Raw genomic sequence first — 19681 nt, 5'->3', positions numbered from 1 at the left:
TGAATGTTGTATTGGCTACTTATAAATCTCCTTTAGGGATAAATCTATTCAAATCATTTGCCCATTTTTAAACTGGGTTATTTGTCTTTATTGTTGAACTGTAAGCATTCTTTAAATATTCTGTATGAGTGTGCGTGCTAAGTCATTTTAGTCGTGTCTGACTCTGTATGACCCTATGGACTGCAATCCACTAGGCTCCTCTATCCACGGGATTCTCCAGGCAAGAATATTGGAGCGTGGGGCTTCCCTGGTGGCTCAGTGGTAGAGAATCCACCTCCCAATGCAGGGGACATGGGTTCGATCCCTGGTCTGAAAAGATCCCACATGCTGCAGAGCAACTAAGCCCGTGTGCCACGACTACTGACCTGTGATCTAGAGCCCGAGAACCTCAACACTGAGCCCTAGAGCCTGTGCTCTGCAAAACACCGCAACCAGAAAGTAACCCCCTGTTGACCACAACTAGAGAAAAGCCCATGGAGCAACGAAGATCCAGCATAGCCAAATAAACAAATAAAATTATATATATATTAAAAAAAAAAGGATACTAGAGTGGGTCGCCATTTCCTTCTCCAAAATACTCTGGATACTAGTACCTTATCATATATTATGATTTAAAAATATCTTCTCTCAACCCATAGGTTGTCCTTTTACTTTCTTGATGATGATGTTCTTCAAAGGACAAGAGTTTTTAATTTTGATGAAGTGTAGTTTATTTTTTTCTTTGGTTGTTTGCGCTTTTGGTGTTGTATCTAAGAAGGCTTTGCCTAACCCAAGGTCATGAATATTTACTTCTACATTTTCTTCTGAAAGTTTTATAGGTTTAGTGCTTACATTTAGGTCTATGACATATTTGGAGTTAACTTTCGTGTATGGTGTAGGGAAGGGGTCCAAACTTAATTCTTTTGCATGCAAATATCCAGCTGTCCTAACACCATTTGTTGAAAAGACTATTCTTTCTCCATGAAATGGTCTTGGAATCTTTACTGAAAAATCAGTCGGCCATGAATGTAAGAGTGTATTTTTGAAATCTCAACTCTATTCCACTGATTTATGTCTATCCTTATGCCAGTATCTTATTGTCTTGATTTGTAGTTAAGTTTTGAAATTGGGACGTGTTAGTCCTCCAACTTTGTTTTTTGTTTCCAAGATTTGTTTAGCTATTCTGGGTCCTTCACATTTCCATATGATTTCCTGGATCAGCTTGTCAATTTCTGCAAAAAACAGCAGCTGGGATATTGATGGGGAATGTGTTAAATCTGCAGACCAATTTGGGGTGTATTGGCATCTTAATAATATTAAGTCTTCCAATTCATGAACTTGAGATGTCTTTTAATTAGGTCTTTGTTAATTTCTTTCAGTGATGTTTTGTAGTTTACAGTGTATAAATCTTACACTACTTTTGTTACGTCCGATTCATTTCTAAGCATTTATTCTGATACTCATAAATGGAATTATTTAAAAAATTTCATTGCTAGTGTGTAGAAATAGTTGATTTTAATATATTGATCTTGTATCCTGTACCCATTTATTAGTTCTAATTGTTTCTTATGATTTTCTGTTTACAAGGTCATCTAATCTGTAAATAGATAGTTTTACTCTTCCTTTCCAATCTGGATAGTTTTGTTTTCTTGCCTAATTGTCCTAGCTAGAACCTCCAGCACAATGTTAAATAGAAGTCAAGCGTATGGCTATTGTTTGAAAAGATGTCAATTTTTCTCATGACAATTTCTCTTATAATTCCAAAAAGAATTACAGCTCATGTGGATGAATACACAGGTGAGAGCAGCTATAAAAAGAGAAACGAGTGAAGATTTTCCCTTCTGCTATAGTAAAGCATTTAAAAGGCAACAATAATTAAAATGGAATAGCACTGACAGAAAGATATAAATCTCAGTGGATTAGAGTAAAAAGTTCAGACTCTGTATATATAAGAGCAAGAAAACCAATGGCAAAGCGACAGGGTTTTTTTAGTAAGTATTGGGGAACTTGGATAGCTGCTGGGGGAGACAGAGTTAGATTTTCACCTCAAGTCATTCATCAAAATAGTTTCTAGAAGAAATTAAAGAGAATGAAAGAACAAAGAAAAAGCCAAACAATTTAAAAACTAGAAAAAATATGAAACGGATATTATTGGACCTATGAGTGTGGAAGAACTTAAGCTTGAAATATTAGAAGAAATTAAAGGATTTGACTCCATAATGTATGTAAAAAGATATTTGCAATAAAAAAAAGTCAAAGTATTATTATTCCTAACATAGACAAGGTTAATATAAATTAGTAAGTTAAGGCTTCAAAGAAAAATAGGCATAGAAAAGAGACAATTCAAAAATAAACTTATTAAAAGGGGAAATACAGATGACTAATAACTGAAAAAATGTTCAATCTCACTGGCAATCAAAGAACTGCAAGGGGAACAAGGAGGTACTACCTTTTGTTTTCAGCAAAGATTTCTAAGATGTTACTCATCATTGCTTAGGGTATGTTGAGATAGCTCTCATACTAATCTTATGAATTATTAGATATATTATTAGGCCCATTTGATAATGTGGAGACTGAGATTTTGGGTTTCAGTATTTTGCCCAAGCTTATACTGCTAGTAAGCGGTGGCACCAGGATTTAAACCCAGGCTGTGTGACTCTGTTATAGTAAAGGCCCTTTAAAATAGATGTGGGAGGGAGAGGTGAAGGACAGGGGGAAATATAGCTCACAGAGCCGGGCAAATGCATTTTATAGTGCCTGTGTGGAAGGGTTATGATATTGCACAGGGAAGCAATGAGTGGAAATTACATAAAAGAACCACTCTTTCAAAGCCAGAACTGTCCCGAATGGACTAGAGAGGCCCAGGAAGGTCGAGAACACTCCCAGCCATGGGGGAGAAGAGGAAGCAGGAGGGTTCTCTCTTTAACCCTCACATCAGACTGCAGTGGGTGGGGTGGGTGGTCTCATCTCCTAGAGCAGAAAACACCTCTTGGTGGCCAAGACCTCAATGTTTTCAGAGTTCCTGCTCTTTTCTCAACTGCAAACAGCTAGCAGAGCCCACCCTTTCTCTTAGGGCCAAGTGGCCTGCAGTGGAGACCTTCCTGACTTCACTGCCCTCTTGCAGCTGCAATCCTGGGCCAGCAGGAAGCCTGAGCTTGCCAAATTATGAGGGCCAGGGCAGGAGGAAGGCGGGAGTAGCCCATCTTTGTTCTCTTTTGCCCTTTCCTGGAGCCTTACTACTCCATGGGGGAGGGGGAGGCAAGTGGGTGGGTGGAGCCGATCCTGTCCTGTAGGAGAGCTAAGAAAACACAAGAAAGGGAACCATTAAAGGACAACAACAAGCATGTGCTAGTCACGGCTTGGCAAAGATACCTTCATTTGCAAAGCCCCTGGGGAGTTCATTCTTAAAGTGGGGCTTCATCCTGACTCTGTAACCTTGCGTAAGCCTGTTCAACCTTTTTTATACCTCAATTTCTTCATCTGTAAAGTGGGTATGTCAACAGTTCCTGCTTTATTGACTTCAAATGATGTAGTGGCTTAGACGACCAACAAACTAAGCCAGTGTGAGGGCAGAGTACCACAGGCAGTAGAGTCACTTGGACTTGGGCTCAGGTACAGTCTGCAATTTTCTGGTTACAAACTTGGGGAAAATCATCCAAGCTTTTGCTGCTTTAGCTTCTTCATCCATGAAGATGAAGTAGCAATTTGTTGTTGCTGTTTAGTCGCCAAGTCGTATCCGACTCTTTGCAACCCCATGGGTTGTAGCCCGCCATTCTCCTCTGTCCGTGGGATTTCCCAGGCAAGAATACTGGAGTAGGTTGCCATGACCTTCTCCAGGGGATTTTTCCAACCCAGGGATTGAACCCACATCTCCTGAATTGCAGTTGGAGTCTTTGCTGCTGAGCCGCCCAGGAAGCCCAAAGGTAGCAATAGCATCTGCCTTAAAGGGTTGTCTTCAAGGGTAAATGAAAAAGTACACATAAAGTAAATGGTAGAACAAGGACTCCAGAGTGCCCAGGTTTAACCATTACACTATAATTCCCTCACAACCATAATGCATATAAAACAACATATACTGTAAAGACTAGGAAGAAGTTCAACAAATTGTTAACAGTGCCTATTTCTGAACAGTGAGAGCCTAATCTATTTTTTATTTCCTTCTTTATATTTTCCTAATAAATTTTATAATCAGAAAGAAGCTGTATATAATGTTCAGATGCTTTGAGATCATTTGTGATGGTCTCTATCATGTAATCTTCTCAGCAACTGCTTAAAGTAGGAATCATTATCCTCATTTTGTAGATCAGGAAACAAGGCTAGAGAGGTTAGAGAGCTGGCTTAACCTTCAGGTCTTCCTGTTGTTAAGTGGCAGAGAGCCACAATCCATAGGCAGATGTGACTGTCTCCAAAGCATCCATAGGGATGCTGGGCTGTGGGGCTCAGAGTGCACTCCTTCACCCCATTTTGATCATAGTTGAGGTGGAAGGATTGAGCCTTGGTGAATAATAGGCTCCCATGGCTCTCATGTACCTGGTATACAACCATATTCCTGGTAGAGGACATGGCCTGGAAAAGTGGGGATTCTGGCATCCTTCTTTCACAGCATAAAACATCAGGAAGTACTGTGGAGTCTCCCCAAGAAGAAATAAAGGTTTCCACTATCAAAGTCTGCAATGCAGGAGACCTGGGTTCAGTCGCTGATTGCTTGGGAAGATCCCTTGGAGAAGGAAATGACAACCCACTCCAGTATTCTTGCTTGGAAAATCCCATGGACAGAGGAGCCTGGTGGGCTACAGTCCATGAGCTCGAAAAGAGTCAGACACAACTGAGTGACTTTCACTTCACTTCACCATCAAAGTATCCAATAGAGGAACATCAACAACAGCAAAAGCATAACTACAGCACATAAGATTGAGAGAGAAAAGTCGGCAGGAGCTAAATCATTATCTATCATAGCAGGAAGACAATAGATAGTGACCGTCCGGATAAATCTAGATATAACCATGTAAGCATGTAGAGATGGGGAGGTAACCACCAGGCCCAAAATTAACCCTGGAATGAGGGGTGGGAAGGAAATTTTTGCTTTTCATCATAAGCATTTTTGTCCTATTTGATTTTTTTTTAAGCTCTGTGTTTCATATATATTTTTAAAAATACGATTTTTAATATAGGCTCTGAAACTAAAACAACAAAAACGACTTTGGGGTCATCTGTGTGGATTACCATCCCACTTCTTCCAGTTACGAATCATGGCAGGTTAACCTCTCTAAGCTGCAATTCTATCTTCCCGAAGATAAGGATAAAACCCAAACTCACCCCACAGGACTGCTTTGGGGACAAAATGAGGTAACGCATGTAAAACATATGGGCGAGCATTGGCCGAAATTCAGCATCTGCAATTATTAACCACTGTTGTCATTATCAATAATAAACCAAGCATGCAAGTAATACCAAGGGCTTTGCACAGAGTAGGCACTTAATGGACATAAGTAATTGTTTAAAACCTCCACCAGAGCCTATAATTTTCCCCAACTCGGGACGCATGAGCCCCAGCGGTCCGAGTGAACACTTAAATATTGATGTGGTTACTCATTTATTCATCTCTGATTCATCTCTGCTCTCCGCCGCAGTGGTCGCTGAGGGCGAGCTCCTTGGACTCCCTAGCCGGGTTCTGGCTGCATACGTGGTCCCTCCGGCTCGTAGAAGTGGGAGACAGCGGCAGCTCACCCGCTTTCGGGTCGCTGATCCGGGACCATCACGCGGCGCAGCGTGAATCGCCTCTGGTTTCACGCGGGGAACTTCCCCGGCAGGGGCAGGCTGGAGGAGAGACCAAGGGGGCAGCCGGGGTCCGCATCGCTCCCACTTGCCTGCGCCAAGGGGATGGCCATCCAGGGGAGGGGCGGGGCGGGGCAGTTTTAGGGCGAGGGCTTTCTGGAGCAAGGACGTCTTGAAGGAAGACTTGGGATTGGCCGGGAGGCGAGGAGCGGGCATTTCAGACCCGGCCGCGAGTGCGGCGCAGCACCCAGCCGAGGCAGTGTTTCCCGGGCGCCCCCAGTTGGGGGCGGTACCGACGCGGGAGCCCCGCCCCCTCCTCTGCGGAGGCCGCGCGCCCCGCCCACGGCCCGCGCGGCACCCGGCTGACCTCTAGCTCCCGGTTGGTCTGCGGCGGCCGGAGCGAGGGCGTGGCGGTCACCGTCCCCCGGCTCTGCCGCACCGTCGCGCGGGTCCGGGTCCCGGTCGCTAGTCGCGGGTCGCCGGCCGCGGGGCGGGGCGGGAGGCGGGGCGCTGACGTCGCGGCGCGGCCGGCGGCCGGGGAGGCGGGGAGGCGGCGGCCGGCTCGGCACAGCCCGGCCCGGCCCGGCCCAACCCGCAGCTGCGGCGGCGCTCCGAGCCGGCTCCTGGCCACCCTCCGCCGCTGTCCAGTTTCTTACTTGGTCCAAGTGTCTGCGGTCCTGGTTCGGCCAGGCCTCCCTCGCCCGCCGCCGCTTCCCCCGCCATGGCCCTGGTGCGGGGTGCCGAGCCGGCGGCGGGGCCCTCCCGCTGGCTACCCACGCACGTCCAGGTGACGGTGCTGCGGGCCCGCGGGCTGCGGGGCAAGAGCTCGGGCGCGGGCAGCACCAGCGACGCGTACACGGTGATCCAGGTGGGCCGCGAGAAGTACAGCACGTCGGTGGTGGAGAAGACGCCGGGATGTCCCGAGTGGCGCGAGGAGTGCTCCTTCGAGCTGCCGCCCGGCGCCCTGGATGGCCTGCTACGGGCGCAGGAGGCCGATGCGGGCCCGGCGCCCTGGGCCGCGGGCTCAGCCGCCGCCTGCCAGCTGGTGCTCACCACCATGCACCGTTCGCTCATCGGCGTCGACAAATTCCTGGGCCAGGCCACGGTGGCGCTGGATGAGGTCTTCGGCGCAGGCCGCGCCCAGCACACTCAGTGAGTGCGGGGCGCGGGGGAGCGGAAACGGTTAAAGGCCTCGCGGGGCGGGGCTGGGGGACGCAGGACCCCACACCTTGGCCCGGGCGGTGCGCCCTTTTGCCTGGCGCTCAAGGGCGTAAACCGACAAGTTGGTTCTTCACATATAGGGTCTCCTTTCGGCCCCCAAGTGTGCTCTGGGCTGTGTTTGGCTGCTGGCAGATCCTTGGGAGGCCTGGGGGGTTGAGAATGGTGGTCTACTGTTAAGAGTAGATTGTCAAGTAAAGTTAGGAGTGGGATCCAGAGACTCTTGGGCTGTGGGAACCGCAAGAAGGAAAATCTGGGGGCCATTCCTAGGGCCTCTGGGCCTGTCCCACTTTCTTCGAAGGGGAGGGTAACTGCGTGCGGACGCCTGTTCCAGGCCCGCAGGGAACTGGAGAGGCACTGCCTCGCCCTGTGAGAGGAGGAAGGTTCAGGGTTGGCCTCGAGGAGGGCAGCGGTTGAACGGAGGCACCACACCAGATCTAGAGACTGCAGAGGGCATCTGCTGCTTCCTGGCACTCGGATGCCCTCTGCTGCTTAGAGACGCCCCCAAGTGTACTCTTCACTGTCCCTGATCGGAGAACAGGAGGACCTCTAAGGAAAGGCGTTAGTTAGGTTTCAGGTGTCCTGCCTGAAGTGGAGGCAGCATGTGCTTAAGGCACAGCAGGAGATGGTCTCCCAGTCACTTATACCTAGAAAGGCCAATGAGTTATTATTTTTTCTTTAATCATTTATTTTGGCAGCGTTTAACTTTCCCTGTGTTAAGATCAAGGCTTCTGACTTGGAGCCTCATTTCCTGTTTTGGGCTCGGGCAGGATCTGGAGGCCTGTCTCCAGGGCTGACAACCAGCCGTGGGTCTCTCAGATGGTTAACTGGGGTGACGGCCACCCTGAGGTCCCATGGCCTCTGGATGGGGAGGGTCAGGGGTTGGGGGTCAGGGGTCCCATGGCTCCTGGATGAGGAGGGTAAGGGGTTGGGACAGGTGCTGGAAAGGTTTGCCCAAGTGAAATGGCATCCAACTGAGGCAATCTAGGAAGGCTTGCTGGAGAAGGACGAGCCGGGTACAGACCCAGATGAAAGCAGGATTTGGATAGAAAAGATCTGACCTTGAACGCTTTAAAAACGTGGGTACAGAAGGCCTTCACGGCTTGTTGTGGCTTTGGTGGGAAACCAGTTAGCACAGGGCAGGTTTGGGGAGGGCTGTGACCTAGCTCCATCTCTCCCTCCCCTGGCCTCCTCGCCTTTCCTCCTGACTTGCTGTTTGGTTGCTGGCTGTGGGATCATGTGGTATAGTTTGGCCCTGGTTTTGTTTTTTCCTCCCCTTTTCTGTCCTCTCCCCCCTGCCTGGCTCGGGGAGCCCAAGGGGGTGGGGTGGGGCAGAAAGCTCTTCTCTGGCCCTCTTAGCCCTTTCTTTTCCTGGAGAGGCTCCTGCCCCCAAATTCATTCCACTCCTTTCTTTCCTGGTCCTTCCATCTCCACCTCTCAGCTAATCTGACCAGACTGGTAGATAACACATCCCGGGCTGGTGGGGGTTTGGGGGGGGGTGAGTACTAAAGGGGAGGCTGAGCACAGACACAAAGTCTCCAGGCTTGTGGGGAGGGGCTTCTGTGAGGTCAGTGACTTGGGGGGGAGGGGGTTGGGGAGGGGCTTTGATTTTTTTCAGTTCCTGCTCTTGCTCTCTTCTTGGCCTCTGGGTCTTCCTTAACTGAGCATCCGTGTCTTTCGGCCCACGTGCACCTGTTTGCAGCCAAGGACAGTCCCTCTTGGAGAACTGGCCGCACCCCCCCCTTGATCTCAGTGGGAGCTTTAATTTACTTTAGAGAAGTCATCTTTTCCACAGGATCTTTCCACACCCACCTGGCTGCCTTTCCTGTGATGCATTGACCTGAGTTATTTATAGAACTTGGAGGGGGCAGGAGGAGGGGGACTTATGGGCAGCAGAAATGCCTGTGAAATCAGCCCAGTCTTTTCGTTTGAGGGCTGCTGCCCCCACGCTAGTTTGCACCTTCCACCTCTGGCTCTGATGGCCACTCTTCATGGCCTTTCCTGGAGCACCTTGGCATGAACTGCTAAGACAGTGAGTCTGCACATTTTCCAGTGGGGAGAAGACTGGGGTGTGCCCTCCTCAGCTCTGGATAATGGTGGCAAAGAACTCCAGGAACCAGCTGTGGTGCTCTTAAGGAGAGCAGATGGCCCTGTGTTGCCCAGACAGCACTTGACTGGGGAAAAGCAGTCTCAAGCTTAAGAGGAGGGGCCTGTGGAGTTGCAGATTCCCTTCCCAAACCTGCCACCTTGTGGCCAGTCAAGTAAACTCTTGGTGCCTCAGTATTTTCATCTGTAAAATGGGCTAATTCATACCTTGACAGGGTTGATGTAAGAGGTGAAATGAGCACCTAGTTCCTGGACATGTTTGGTGGTCAGTGAATGGCAGTGATGGTGGAGGGAGGTTTTGGTAGCCTGGTAGCTATGATCTGGGAGATGTCCCCTGTCTTAGAGGAGCCTCTCATGTGACAGGAGGAAATAATACAGAACTTAGCACCTGGGAAAGCCCCAGGACTGTGGTGGCAGGGTACTCACAGAAGTATGAGAGCTACTGATGAAATGACCTGGCCCTTCACAGCCCTCCACTATTCTCTTTGCTGCTGGAGTTTTGAGAATTGGGCTAGTCTTGGGAGCCCTTTGCAGTTCTCGAGCCATGCTCAGATCAACTTTAGATCTCTGCAGCCGTCTTTCCTGGCAGGGCAGCAGCATACTGTTAAGAACGTGAAAACTGGGATTTCCCAGTTCTATCACTTATTAGCAGGCAAGTTACTTAACCTGTTTCTTCAATTCTGAAAAGGTCATATGAGATAACAGTCATAAAACTGTACAAGTTAAATACAGTGGTGTCTCTAAAAGTCTTATTATTGTCCTAGAGACATAGCAAGCTTTCAAGATATTCTTGTTGGGTTACTCCTAGGGCCCTCCTTATGTGATGGTAATGATGATGAGGGCAAGGATGCTAGATACCTCAACAGTCCCTGAAGCTGCTTTGTCAGTGGGATGCTATTTGAGGTGAGGGATTTCACTGGAGGCTTCAATCGATTGAAAAGAAAATTGTTGAAACAACATTTGTTGTAATACACAAGGAAACTAACTATAACCCTTTCCCTTCAGTAAAACCATTCATGGATCACCGTGGGTCTGAAAATCCCAAGAGATGCATCTTTCTTTGGCCACTCCGAGCTGCTTGCAGGATCTTAGTTCTCCAACGAGGGATCGAACCCAGGCCCCTGCAGTGAAAAGCACCAAGTCCTAACCACTGGACTTCCAGGAAATTCCCTCTTTAGCTTCTTTAGATGTGTCCTTTGTGGTTTTTACCTCCATACCATCCATAGTACTCCCCAGTGGGTACTTGTGTGGAGAAAAATGGTCCCTTCCTTAAAAGAACCCCCTTCCTGGGCCTGTTGGTAGGGGGTTATAGTCTGGCTCCTTAGAAAGGCCACGTTTGTGGCCTCGATTTGGGTTAAAATGTGACCATGGACAGGCTGCAGCTGTGGCCCTCTTAAGTGGCTTGATCAGCCCTGGTCAGACCTGTGTCATTGATTTTATGAGGGCCTCAGGGGGGCCTGTGGCTGCGGAGGACTTAGGTTGGAGACCTGAGCCTTCTGCCTGGCTGGCGGTGGTGGCCTGAGACCTCCTCGAGGAGGGTGGGTTTTTAGGCACTGGGAGAGGCACCTGAAGCCAGTGTAGCCTGCCGGTCTAAGATGGCATGGTCTCTGAGGGCTGCCATTTGTCCCTTAGCCTCCAGATGGACTGCGTGTTCCTCTTGTAGACAGATGACGCGTGACCCACAGCCTCATCCCCGCTGGTTTCCAGCTGTGACTGCTCCTCAGGAAGCAGCTGAGGCCACACGGGTCCTTGGCTCTGGCTCCTGCTCCAGCCTCAGACCTGGCCGCTGGGGAAGTCTGCTTGGCTGCTGGGAAGGGTGTGGCTGTTCTTAAAAGCAGTAGTTAGGACGCGGGGAGGCTGCATTCCCTGAGTTATGGGGCAGTTTTTATTTGGGGTTGCTGGAGCAGCAGCATCTGGGGGTGTGGGGAGGGGTAGGAAATGACTCCCCCGGCAGACTGGCAAGCGCAGCAGCTTCCCCTTCCCTCTGCAGCTGGCCCTGTTCTCCCCTCCCTGCTGGCAGCCGGGGACAGATGAAGCTCAGCAGAGCTCCTTGTGGGTGACCTTGAGGGCTGTCCCTTTCTTCTGATGGGGCTGCCTGTTCTTTTTATTGCTGCCACCCCGGGGCTGTGACACGCTCGCCAGCAACAGCGACGCTAAAAGGCTCGTCTGGCCTCGCCCAGGTGTTTCCCCTGCCATTCCCACCCTGCGTGGGGACAGAAGATTGACACAGTGACAGGAGCTCTGCGTGTTCTCTGGGCTCTGTACCTTATGTTTTTTCCTGCTCAGGGCCGTCCTCTGCAAACTAGTGTGGTCGTGAAGAAGCCTTGCCCTTCCTCATGGCCAAGTAACAGGGATAAGTCCATGGAGTGGGTCCTTTCTGCACCTGGCAGTTCAAGGAGGAGTCTGATGGCTTTGTTCTGACTGAGCTGGCCTGTGGGGCTGGGCCCAGGTCTCCGCAGTGAGCATAATAAGCTAGTTTAGCTCCCAGGAGATGGTGCTGGTGGTGGAGGGCGGGGTGGGAGTGTTGTCAGGGGCCACCTTGACCTTCAGTTGACCCCGGGGGTGGGAAACGGAAGCACTGACCTTGATCGTGGAATTCTAATGTCAGAGCTGTCTGAGTGCTTAGATGTGTGGAAATGGAGGCTGGGAGGGCGAGTGGCAGGCTCTCAGCTATGTAGCAATTAGGAAGGGTGGGGCTCTGTGTGGTTTCTCTTAGGCCCTGGCATCCTGAGGGCTGAAGGATTGGGGTAAAGAAGAGATGGCCCTTGGGGCCCTGAGTGCATCCCAAGGTTTCTGTGGAAGTGCCAGAGGGGCTTTAGGGAGATGGGGACGTGTCCACTGGGATAGGGAAGGGGGCCTTGGGACTTCTCTGAGACGCTGAGGAGCAGTCTGTAATCCACAGGCCTTTCTGCCTGGGCAGAGGCCGGGGGAGGCCACAGGTTGGGCGGGGAGTTGAAAGGAGGGGAGGACATGGACACCCCAGCCTGCATGTTCAGAGGGTGCAGTCTTATTAGGAGGACAGACCCCCACATTTAAAGGAAGGGCCATAGCTGTGTGCTATATTTTGGGGCCTAGCCAGGAAACACTGGAGATTTCAGAGCAGACAGAAGCCCTGGGCTCAGCTATGGTCAGAGACGGCCTCCTGGAGGAGGAGGTACCCCCAGACCTGTCAGGCTGGCCATCAGGGATCCCCTTTGCCACCCAACTTGCTCTGAGTTCCCATACAGACCACATGTAGCACTCGTTTTTGGAGAATTGTCATTGCCTCATTAGTCTAGTATATCATTGATTATGTCCTTTTTAGGTACTGATGCTGTCCTGAGGATTTGTCTTCCATCAGCTTATAACAACCTCTTGAGGTGTAGGTACTGTTACTGTGTTTAACAAGTGAGGAAACTGAGACACAGGGGGTGAAGTGACTTTTCTAAAGGTACATAATACCCGGCCGTCAGGCTTGCGCCCAGTCTGGCTCCAGATTCTGTGCTCTTCAGCACCATGCCGCACCATCCGTCTGAGTCTTCCCCCGTGTCTCCCAGCATTCAGCTTTGCACGGGACCTGGTGTTCAGCAGCTGCCCTCCTTAGGGTTCACCTCTCCTCCCCAAAGCCCATCTCTGTGGTCAGGCTTGGAGGCTCTGTAAGCATACCTGCTTCTCCTGTGTGAGGCCTTGACTGGCTGGGATAAGTGCATTTAATCTCAGCTTCGTGTCTGGTCATATCTTTCTCAGGAGATGGGGGTGTTTCCTGGTCGTTTGGGGAAGAGGGTATCACTGCCGCTAGACTAATTCACAGGGAGGGGCTGGAAAGCTCTGCCTTGGCCTCGGACACCCCCAACCCCCACCCCAGGGAGATTTGCTCCCTTTGGCTTGCGCAGTATAGCTGGACTTGGGATATTATCACCAGATACGAGACTTCCTGACCTTTCCCAAAAAATCACATGCTTGTTTTACTGTGATGGAACACTCCAAGCCATCTAGTTCCTCCTCCTATAGTCATACAGTGGTGTGCTTTTTTCTTTCTTTCTTTTGTACAACATCTAGTAAGTAGTTACTGGGCAACCACTGTGCCAAGGTTAGGGCTTCGGAGGAAACATGAGAAAGAAAATTTATAGCCCTTTCCCTAGGAAGGCAAAAATATGTTTGAGGCAAGACTTAATACAGGAAGGAAAAAAAGCAGTATATGAAAAGTATGAGAGAAAGGATCAAAGGAGGGACCAACTCACCAGGGTTGGTGTGATCAGGGTGGACTGCCTGTAGGAGGCAGAGCCTTAAATGACAGATGAGGTGTGGTAGGGGCTGGGCGAGTTGGGAGGAAGACTGCCCCTCTGGAAGGGAAGGGAAGTGTGATGGGCTGGGCCAGGAAAGGGAGTGGAGGGGAGCTGAGTTAATTTAGCTATGTGCTTCTGTCAGCAAAACAGCCTGACTTTCTTCCACATTTATTTTTGAGTAGTTTACTGGTTTAAAAATTCTAAAGATACAGAGGTTACACAGTGAAAAATCTTCCTTGCCCTGACCTTGAGTCATCTAGCTCCTCTCTTCGGAGGCAACCAGCATTACCAGTTCTCATATACTTTTAAAAGCCAATGCGTTATAGATTTCTTCTCCCCCTCCTGTTGTGTTTGCACAAACGCAGCTTTCTTCATGCACACACTTCTATACCTACTATCAGCCTGGCTTCCCCACAGAGGGATGTTATTGCTTGTGTCCACCTGTTGTGGCACTTTCCCAGTGGCTCAGCAGGTAAAGAATCTGCCTGCAATGCAGGAGACACAGGAGACCTGGGTCTGGAAGATCCCCTGGAGGAGGAAACGGAAACCCAACTCCAGTATTCTTGCCTGAAAAATCCCATGGACAGAGGAGCCTGATGAGCTACAGTCCATGGAGTCGCAAGGAGTCGGACATGATTGAAGGACTGAGTACACACCACCTGTTGTGTCTGAACCGAGATCCTAGCAGGAGGATGGCCATACTCAATTTTATCCTCTGGGACTCGGGACTCCGGTTCAGGGTGAATATTGGGTTAGGAGCACCGGGGAGGGGAGTGTGGTTAAGTAGAATTTCTTCCTTACCCTGTCTCCCAGAGAGTCCCCTGGGAGGGTCATCCCACTGGTTCTCCTTTTGATGGGCAGGGTCATCGCTCTTTGGTCCCGGGCCACCTTGTTCCATAGGGCTGACGACAGCCCATAAAAGGTCCCGACAGACAGTAAATCCAAATCTTTATGTGTGGGTTGGCCTCCTTCTCAGAGTGCTTTCCCAGCATCACCTCATTTCCTTCTTCCCTGAGGGCAGGCAGGCTGACCCCCATTTTTACTGATGTTGAGACTGGGGTCTGAGGAGTGGGATGACCTATTCAAGGTAACACAACTCATTAGTGGCAGCCAGATTTCTGACCCCCAAGCCTGGTGCTTTTTACACCATGCTTTCAGCTGTCCGTACTTCCTGTTGCTGTGTGGTTAGACTTGTCTCCAGGTAGGCATGGGTCCCTGGCCTCTGCCCGAGGCAAGCTGACAGAGGCAGACCTTTGGAGCCTACAGCAACTGGAGGGGTGAGGACTGGTCGAGAAGTTTGTGCCCAGGTGGGAGGGAGGCTGAGCCTGGCTGGGCTGAGGTGAGCCCAAGCAGCCCATGCCCACAAGAGGCAGGGGTAACTAATGAAATGATGGCTCTGGGCTCGGAGGACTGTTGCCCACAGCCCGAGTAGGCGGTAAGAATCATCTGATGGCACTGTCCTCTCCTGCAGTTGAGTCTGGCTTGCAGTTTTTACCTTTGATACCAAATCAAAGGCAGGGTTAGGTTGTGAGCATTGAGAGCCAATAATGGATTGGCCTCCTCCCTGCATGCTGTCTGCTGGTGTGTGAGGAGGTCGGCTGGAGGGAGATCTGGGGAGGAGGGAAGGCATCTAGATGGAGGAGCCTCTGGGGAAAACTTTTCCAGCTAACTCTTCAAACTCGGAGTAATACAGTTTTAGTTGGTGTTTCTCCCTGTCTTCACTGGCTTATTTTATCATCCCTTTTTTACAGAGGTGAAGTGAGTGGTTGAAAGCCACTTTGTAAGTCAGATCCAGGACTAGAACCTGGGTCTCCTGTCTTACAGCTCACTGAGGTTTTTCCACTGTTCCTTTAAAATAATTTTTTTTAACTTTTTAAAAAAAAAAATATTTTATTTTTTAGAAAATTATTTATTTATTGGCTGCACTGGCTTTTCTCGCTGGTCGTGGCACGCAGGTTCCAGGGCAGGTGGGCTCTGGGTTACGGTGCATCGGCTTAGTTGCCCCGTGGCCTGTGGGATCTTAGTTCCCTGACCAGGGATCAAAGCTGCATCCCCTTGGGTTGGCAGGCATTGGAAGGCAGGCATTGGAAGGCAGATTCTTCATCCCTGGACCACCAGGGAAGTTCCTAAAATAATTATTTTTCCCAGCCTGTTTCTGGGACTGAAGCCAAGCCCTGCCAATGCCGTCTCATCTATCCAGCATGTGTTAGAGCCGGCCCAGCCCCTGGGTTGTGGGGTAAAAGGTGAGTCCCGTTCCGTGCTGTCCGTAAGCAATGTCAGCACAGGTGGAGTGGCTCTGCTGCGGGGCACGAAGACGAGGACCTGGGAAGGCACTCTGGGCCCCTCCTTACCTTCCCCGTTGCTCCTGTCCTAGTTTAAGCAGTTTTTTTTTTTAACGTCTCCTGCAGACTTAGCATAGCTGCTACAGCTTTTTTCTAAGCCAGAATGCCAGTGTATTAATTTATGATGGGAAATAACTGCCTAGCCACAGGGAGCTGCCTGGCTCAGCTGGCTGTGGGCCCTGGCCTGGCTTGGCCGGCTCTGTGGCTGGCTCTGCGGCCTCACCTCTCTCCTGCCCCGGGCTCTTCCTAGAGCATAGCGGCCATAGGTCTTATCCTTGTTTCCTACCCTGTAGTGCTCTCCAGGCCCAGAGGAAAGCTACAGCTCTTTAGCATGATGTTTGGGGCAGTCTCCTCTATCTGCTCCAAAGCACCTTTCTGTCCGTCTTCACTTCTCCAGCCCTGAGCATCTGTATATTCCGTCCTGCCACCTGGAGTGTCTCTGCACCTGCCACCTTGCCTCCTGACCCATCATTCAAGGCCCAGTGTGAGTGTTAGCATCTGTCAGTGAAGATAATCAATCAACAGCCTATTATAAAGATAGGAAAGAATTTCGTTTGAGCCAAACTGAGGATTGACCTGGACACCCACTTCCCAGATTACTCTTGAGAAACTACTCTGGAGAAGTATGGTTTCCAGCACAGGTTTGTATATCTTGTCAGAACAAAGAACATGAAACAAGTCAGGGATACATGTCAAGAAGACCCCCACCCACAAGCATGCACACAGCAAGTCAGCATGGCCTTGCACCTGGGAAGGGAATCTTATCGTTAAAGGAGGACCAGCATTGGGTCATCTGGAGAAGGGAGCGGCTACCCTCGCCAGTATTCTGGCCTGGAGAATTCCATGGACTGGATAGTCCGTGGGGTCACAAAGAGTTGGACAGGGCTGAGCAACTTTCACTTATGAGAACTTAGGAGCATTGGTGTCCCAAGAAGAGAAGTATTTAATCTTTATTTTTAACATGGACATGCTTTACTTTTTGTTAGTGTCTAATATTTAAAGCAGATGTCCAATGTGTGTTTGTAACCTCATGGCAAATAGATGAGAAAAAAGTGGAAACAGTGACAGATTTTATTTTTTTGGGCTCCGAAATCACTGCAAGTGGTGATTGCAGCAACACAATTAACAGATGCTTGCTCCTTGGAAGAAAAGCTATGACAAACCTAGACCAGCATATTAAAAAGCAGAGACAATCACTTTGCTGACAAAGGTCCATGTAGTCAAAGCTATGGTTTTTCTACTAGTCGTGTACAGATGGGAGGGAGTTGGACCATAGAGAAGGCTGAGTGTCGAAGACCTGATACTTTCGAACTGTGGTGTTGGAGAAGACTCTTGAGAATCCCTTGGATTGCAAGGAGATCAAACCAGTCAATCCTAAAGGAAATCAACCCTAAATATTCATTGGAACGACTGATGCTGGAGCTGAAGCTCTCATACTTTTGCCACTTGATGTAAAGACACCCACTAGAAAAGACCCTGATACTGGGAAAGATTGAGGGCAAGAGGAGAAGTGGGCATCAGAGGCTGAGATGGTTGGATGGCATCATGGACTCAATGGACATGAGTTTGAGCAAACTCCAGGAGATAGTGAAGGACAGGGAAGCCTGGCATGCTGCAGCTCATGGGGTCACAGAGTCAGACACGACTTAGCAGCTGAACAGCAACAACAGTATATGTTTGATAGGCCACAAACAGGCTATTATAGTTAGCATAATATTCAAGTTTTGCCAGGTATAAGCCAGAATGACTTCCTGTATGTCAATAAGTGAAAATTCTTTTATCATGTCCTTTACCACTTCTCCTGAAATATTCTTCCATTTAGCCTATCTGTGCATTTTATTTGTACATTTTTGTGGTGTTAATCACCTTCTTTATTTATGTGGCTGTCCTATTTCCCCACTATGATGTAAGCTTCTCAAGGATACTCCCCCTTTTTTTTTTTTAATTTTGGCAAATACTTAGGAAATATTCTGAGCCTGGCTGAGGGCTCCTCTGGTTAGACGGGATTTCATGGGCAAGTTCCCTATGCCTCTGACTTTGTGGGTGTCAGGTTGGGCTGTCAGGATCTCATGTGCCATGCCCTGTGCTGAGGCTATGGAGATGTGTAGGTAGCACAAGGCTCAGGTACGTGACCAGGAGCAGGGCTCAGTCACAGGACAGGGAGAAGAGAACCTGTGTCCTGGCCCAAGGCTACCCTGACCTCCACAGGGACCTAATAGAAAGGCCCTGTTAGTCTCAAGTGGGACCGAAGGAGAATATAGCTGAGTCAGTTCGTGTTTCCAACCATCTCCAACAGATGCTGGTGCTTTTCAAAAAACATAACCATGATGCTTGTTCACAGATACACAAAATCAACAGTTCCTTAATCATCCAATCAGTATCCCGTCCATATTCAAATTGCCCTGATGTCAGGACTCCCTGTTTATGAGTGGTTTGTTGAATCAGGATCCAAACAGGGCTCCCTCCCAGATGGGGCCTGGTTGTTAGGTCTCCCAGGGTGACAGTTCCCTCCTCCCTTACCTGAGGGAGGAGCTGAGTCACTTGTCCTTGAGAACGTCCACATTGTGGCTGATGGCTTCCCCTTTGATGTCCTTCACCCTAATTTTGCAGCCCCTGAGGGCTAGTTGCTGGGTCTGGGAGGCCTGCTTCCTAGACCCTGCCTCCTGCAGGAGTGCCTCTGCCCGAGGAGGCTGACTCTGCTGCATGGCCTCAGCAGACACACCGGCTCCATCTCCACTTCAGCGGGGCTGAGGTTAAGCAGTGGGTTCTGGGCTGTTAGCCGACCCAGCTACCATGACGTTCTCCATTCAGTCTTTCTCCCAATGGATTTTAGTATCCATTAATGATTGCTGCCCAGGACTCTAGTTCTTTTTTTTTTTTCCTTTATTAGCAGAAATCTGGCATAAGGAAGAGTTTTAGTTTTCCCTGTGATTATTTGGTCATTCTACATAGGAACATCCGGAATGGCAATTCTTTGCCATTGTTTTTCAGTTTGTGGTTGACTTCCAAATTAAAAATCCATAATAGTGTGATGACAGCAGTCACTTACATGATGGGGGTTTCCTGCCAAAGAGAAATTGTAGGACTTTTGTGAGCCTGGAGAAAGGGAGACAGGGTGAATGGTCTCTGAAGGCTTCAGGCCTTTGCAGCTGTTGTTATTATTGAGTCACTCAGTTGGTCCGATTCTTCACGACCCCATGGACTGTAGACATCCAGCCTCCTCTGTCCATGGAATTCTCCAGGCAAGAACACTGGAGTGGGTAGCCATTTCCTTCTCCAGGGCATCTTCCTGACTCAGGGATCACACCCGGTTTTCCTGCATTGCAGGCAGATTCTTCACTGTTTGAGCCACAGGGAAGCCCTCAGGCCTTTTCAAAGCAAGCGATTTAATCAATACAGCGTTGCTTGAAGTGGCTGACGGCTGCTGGCTATAGGAGTTTGGGGCAGATTGTTAGGCCCATCAGAATGTTATGGCCAGGTATCTTGGCGTCTCCTAGAGTTTCCCCCAACATCTACTTTTTGAGTTGCAGTCTTCTCCTCTCTGGAGCTCTGTAGCCCCCACTTGTACTGGCTCTCTGGGGAAGCTCGATGGGAGAGTAAGCCCTGGAAAGGACAGCTGGATCAGTATATCTTTCCTTCACATTGGTGGTTCTTTTAGAAGATTCTTCAGCCAGGACACCGGGCAGCACAGCTGTCTTCTCAGGGCCTCTCAGCTTCATTTGTCTTGGGGTGCAGTTCACTCCTACGGCCGTCAGCTTTGCAGGCCCCTCACCCCCAGCATGGGGGTAGCTGTTCCCTAGCCTGAGGTAGGCCTGTCTCTGAAGATGGTGGCTACGGCCAGAAGAGAGAAGCTGCAGATAAGTAGGCAGGTAAGGCTCAGGCGAGGACCAGCCTGGGAAAGCTGGAAATTGTGGTGCTGGGGACATGAAGAGAACAAGCTCTGGGAGCAACCTGCTCCCAAGGAAGCAGGTGCACCTGGCTGCTTCTGTTTGGAGT

The 19681-nt window shown here is 49.6% G+C and overlaps 1 protein-coding gene and 1 long non-coding RNA gene across 4 annotated transcripts in view; one reads left to right on the top strand and one right to left on the bottom strand.

The window, feature by feature from the left end:
- Nucleotides 1-5448: 5448 nt before the first annotated feature.
- Nucleotides 5449-6253, bottom strand: LOC122703846. Its single transcript, XR_006343629.1, has 2 exons — nucleotides 6122-6253; nucleotides 5449-5796 (listed from the first exon to the last, which is right to left on the bottom strand). It is a non-coding gene; the product is annotated as an uncharacterized LOC122703846 (long non-coding RNA).
- A 50-nt stretch (nucleotides 6254-6303) lies between these two features.
- RAB11FIP5 (RAB11 family interacting protein 5) overlaps nucleotides 6304-19681 on the top strand; it is a 40460-nt gene continuing 27082 nt past the window's right edge. Inside the window, exon 1 of one of the 3 annotated variants that reach the window (XM_043918369.1) lies at nucleotides 6304-6906. In XM_043918369.1, the coding sequence (XP_043774304.1) occupies nucleotides 6476-6906 (431 nt within the window). In that variant the 5' untranslated portion in view covers nucleotides 6304-6475. The remainder of the gene's footprint in view (nucleotides 6907-19681) is intronic. The other 2 variants (XM_043918370.1, XM_043918371.1) reach the window with 2 other exon arrangements.

This window comes from Cervus elaphus, chromosome 11 (genome assembly GCF_910594005.1).
Source record: "Cervus elaphus chromosome 11, mCerEla1.1, whole genome shotgun sequence".
Lineage (NCBI taxonomy): Eukaryota > Metazoa > Chordata > Mammalia > Artiodactyla > Cervidae > Cervus > Cervus elaphus.
This window is presented reverse-complemented; position numbering and strand designations above follow the sequence as displayed.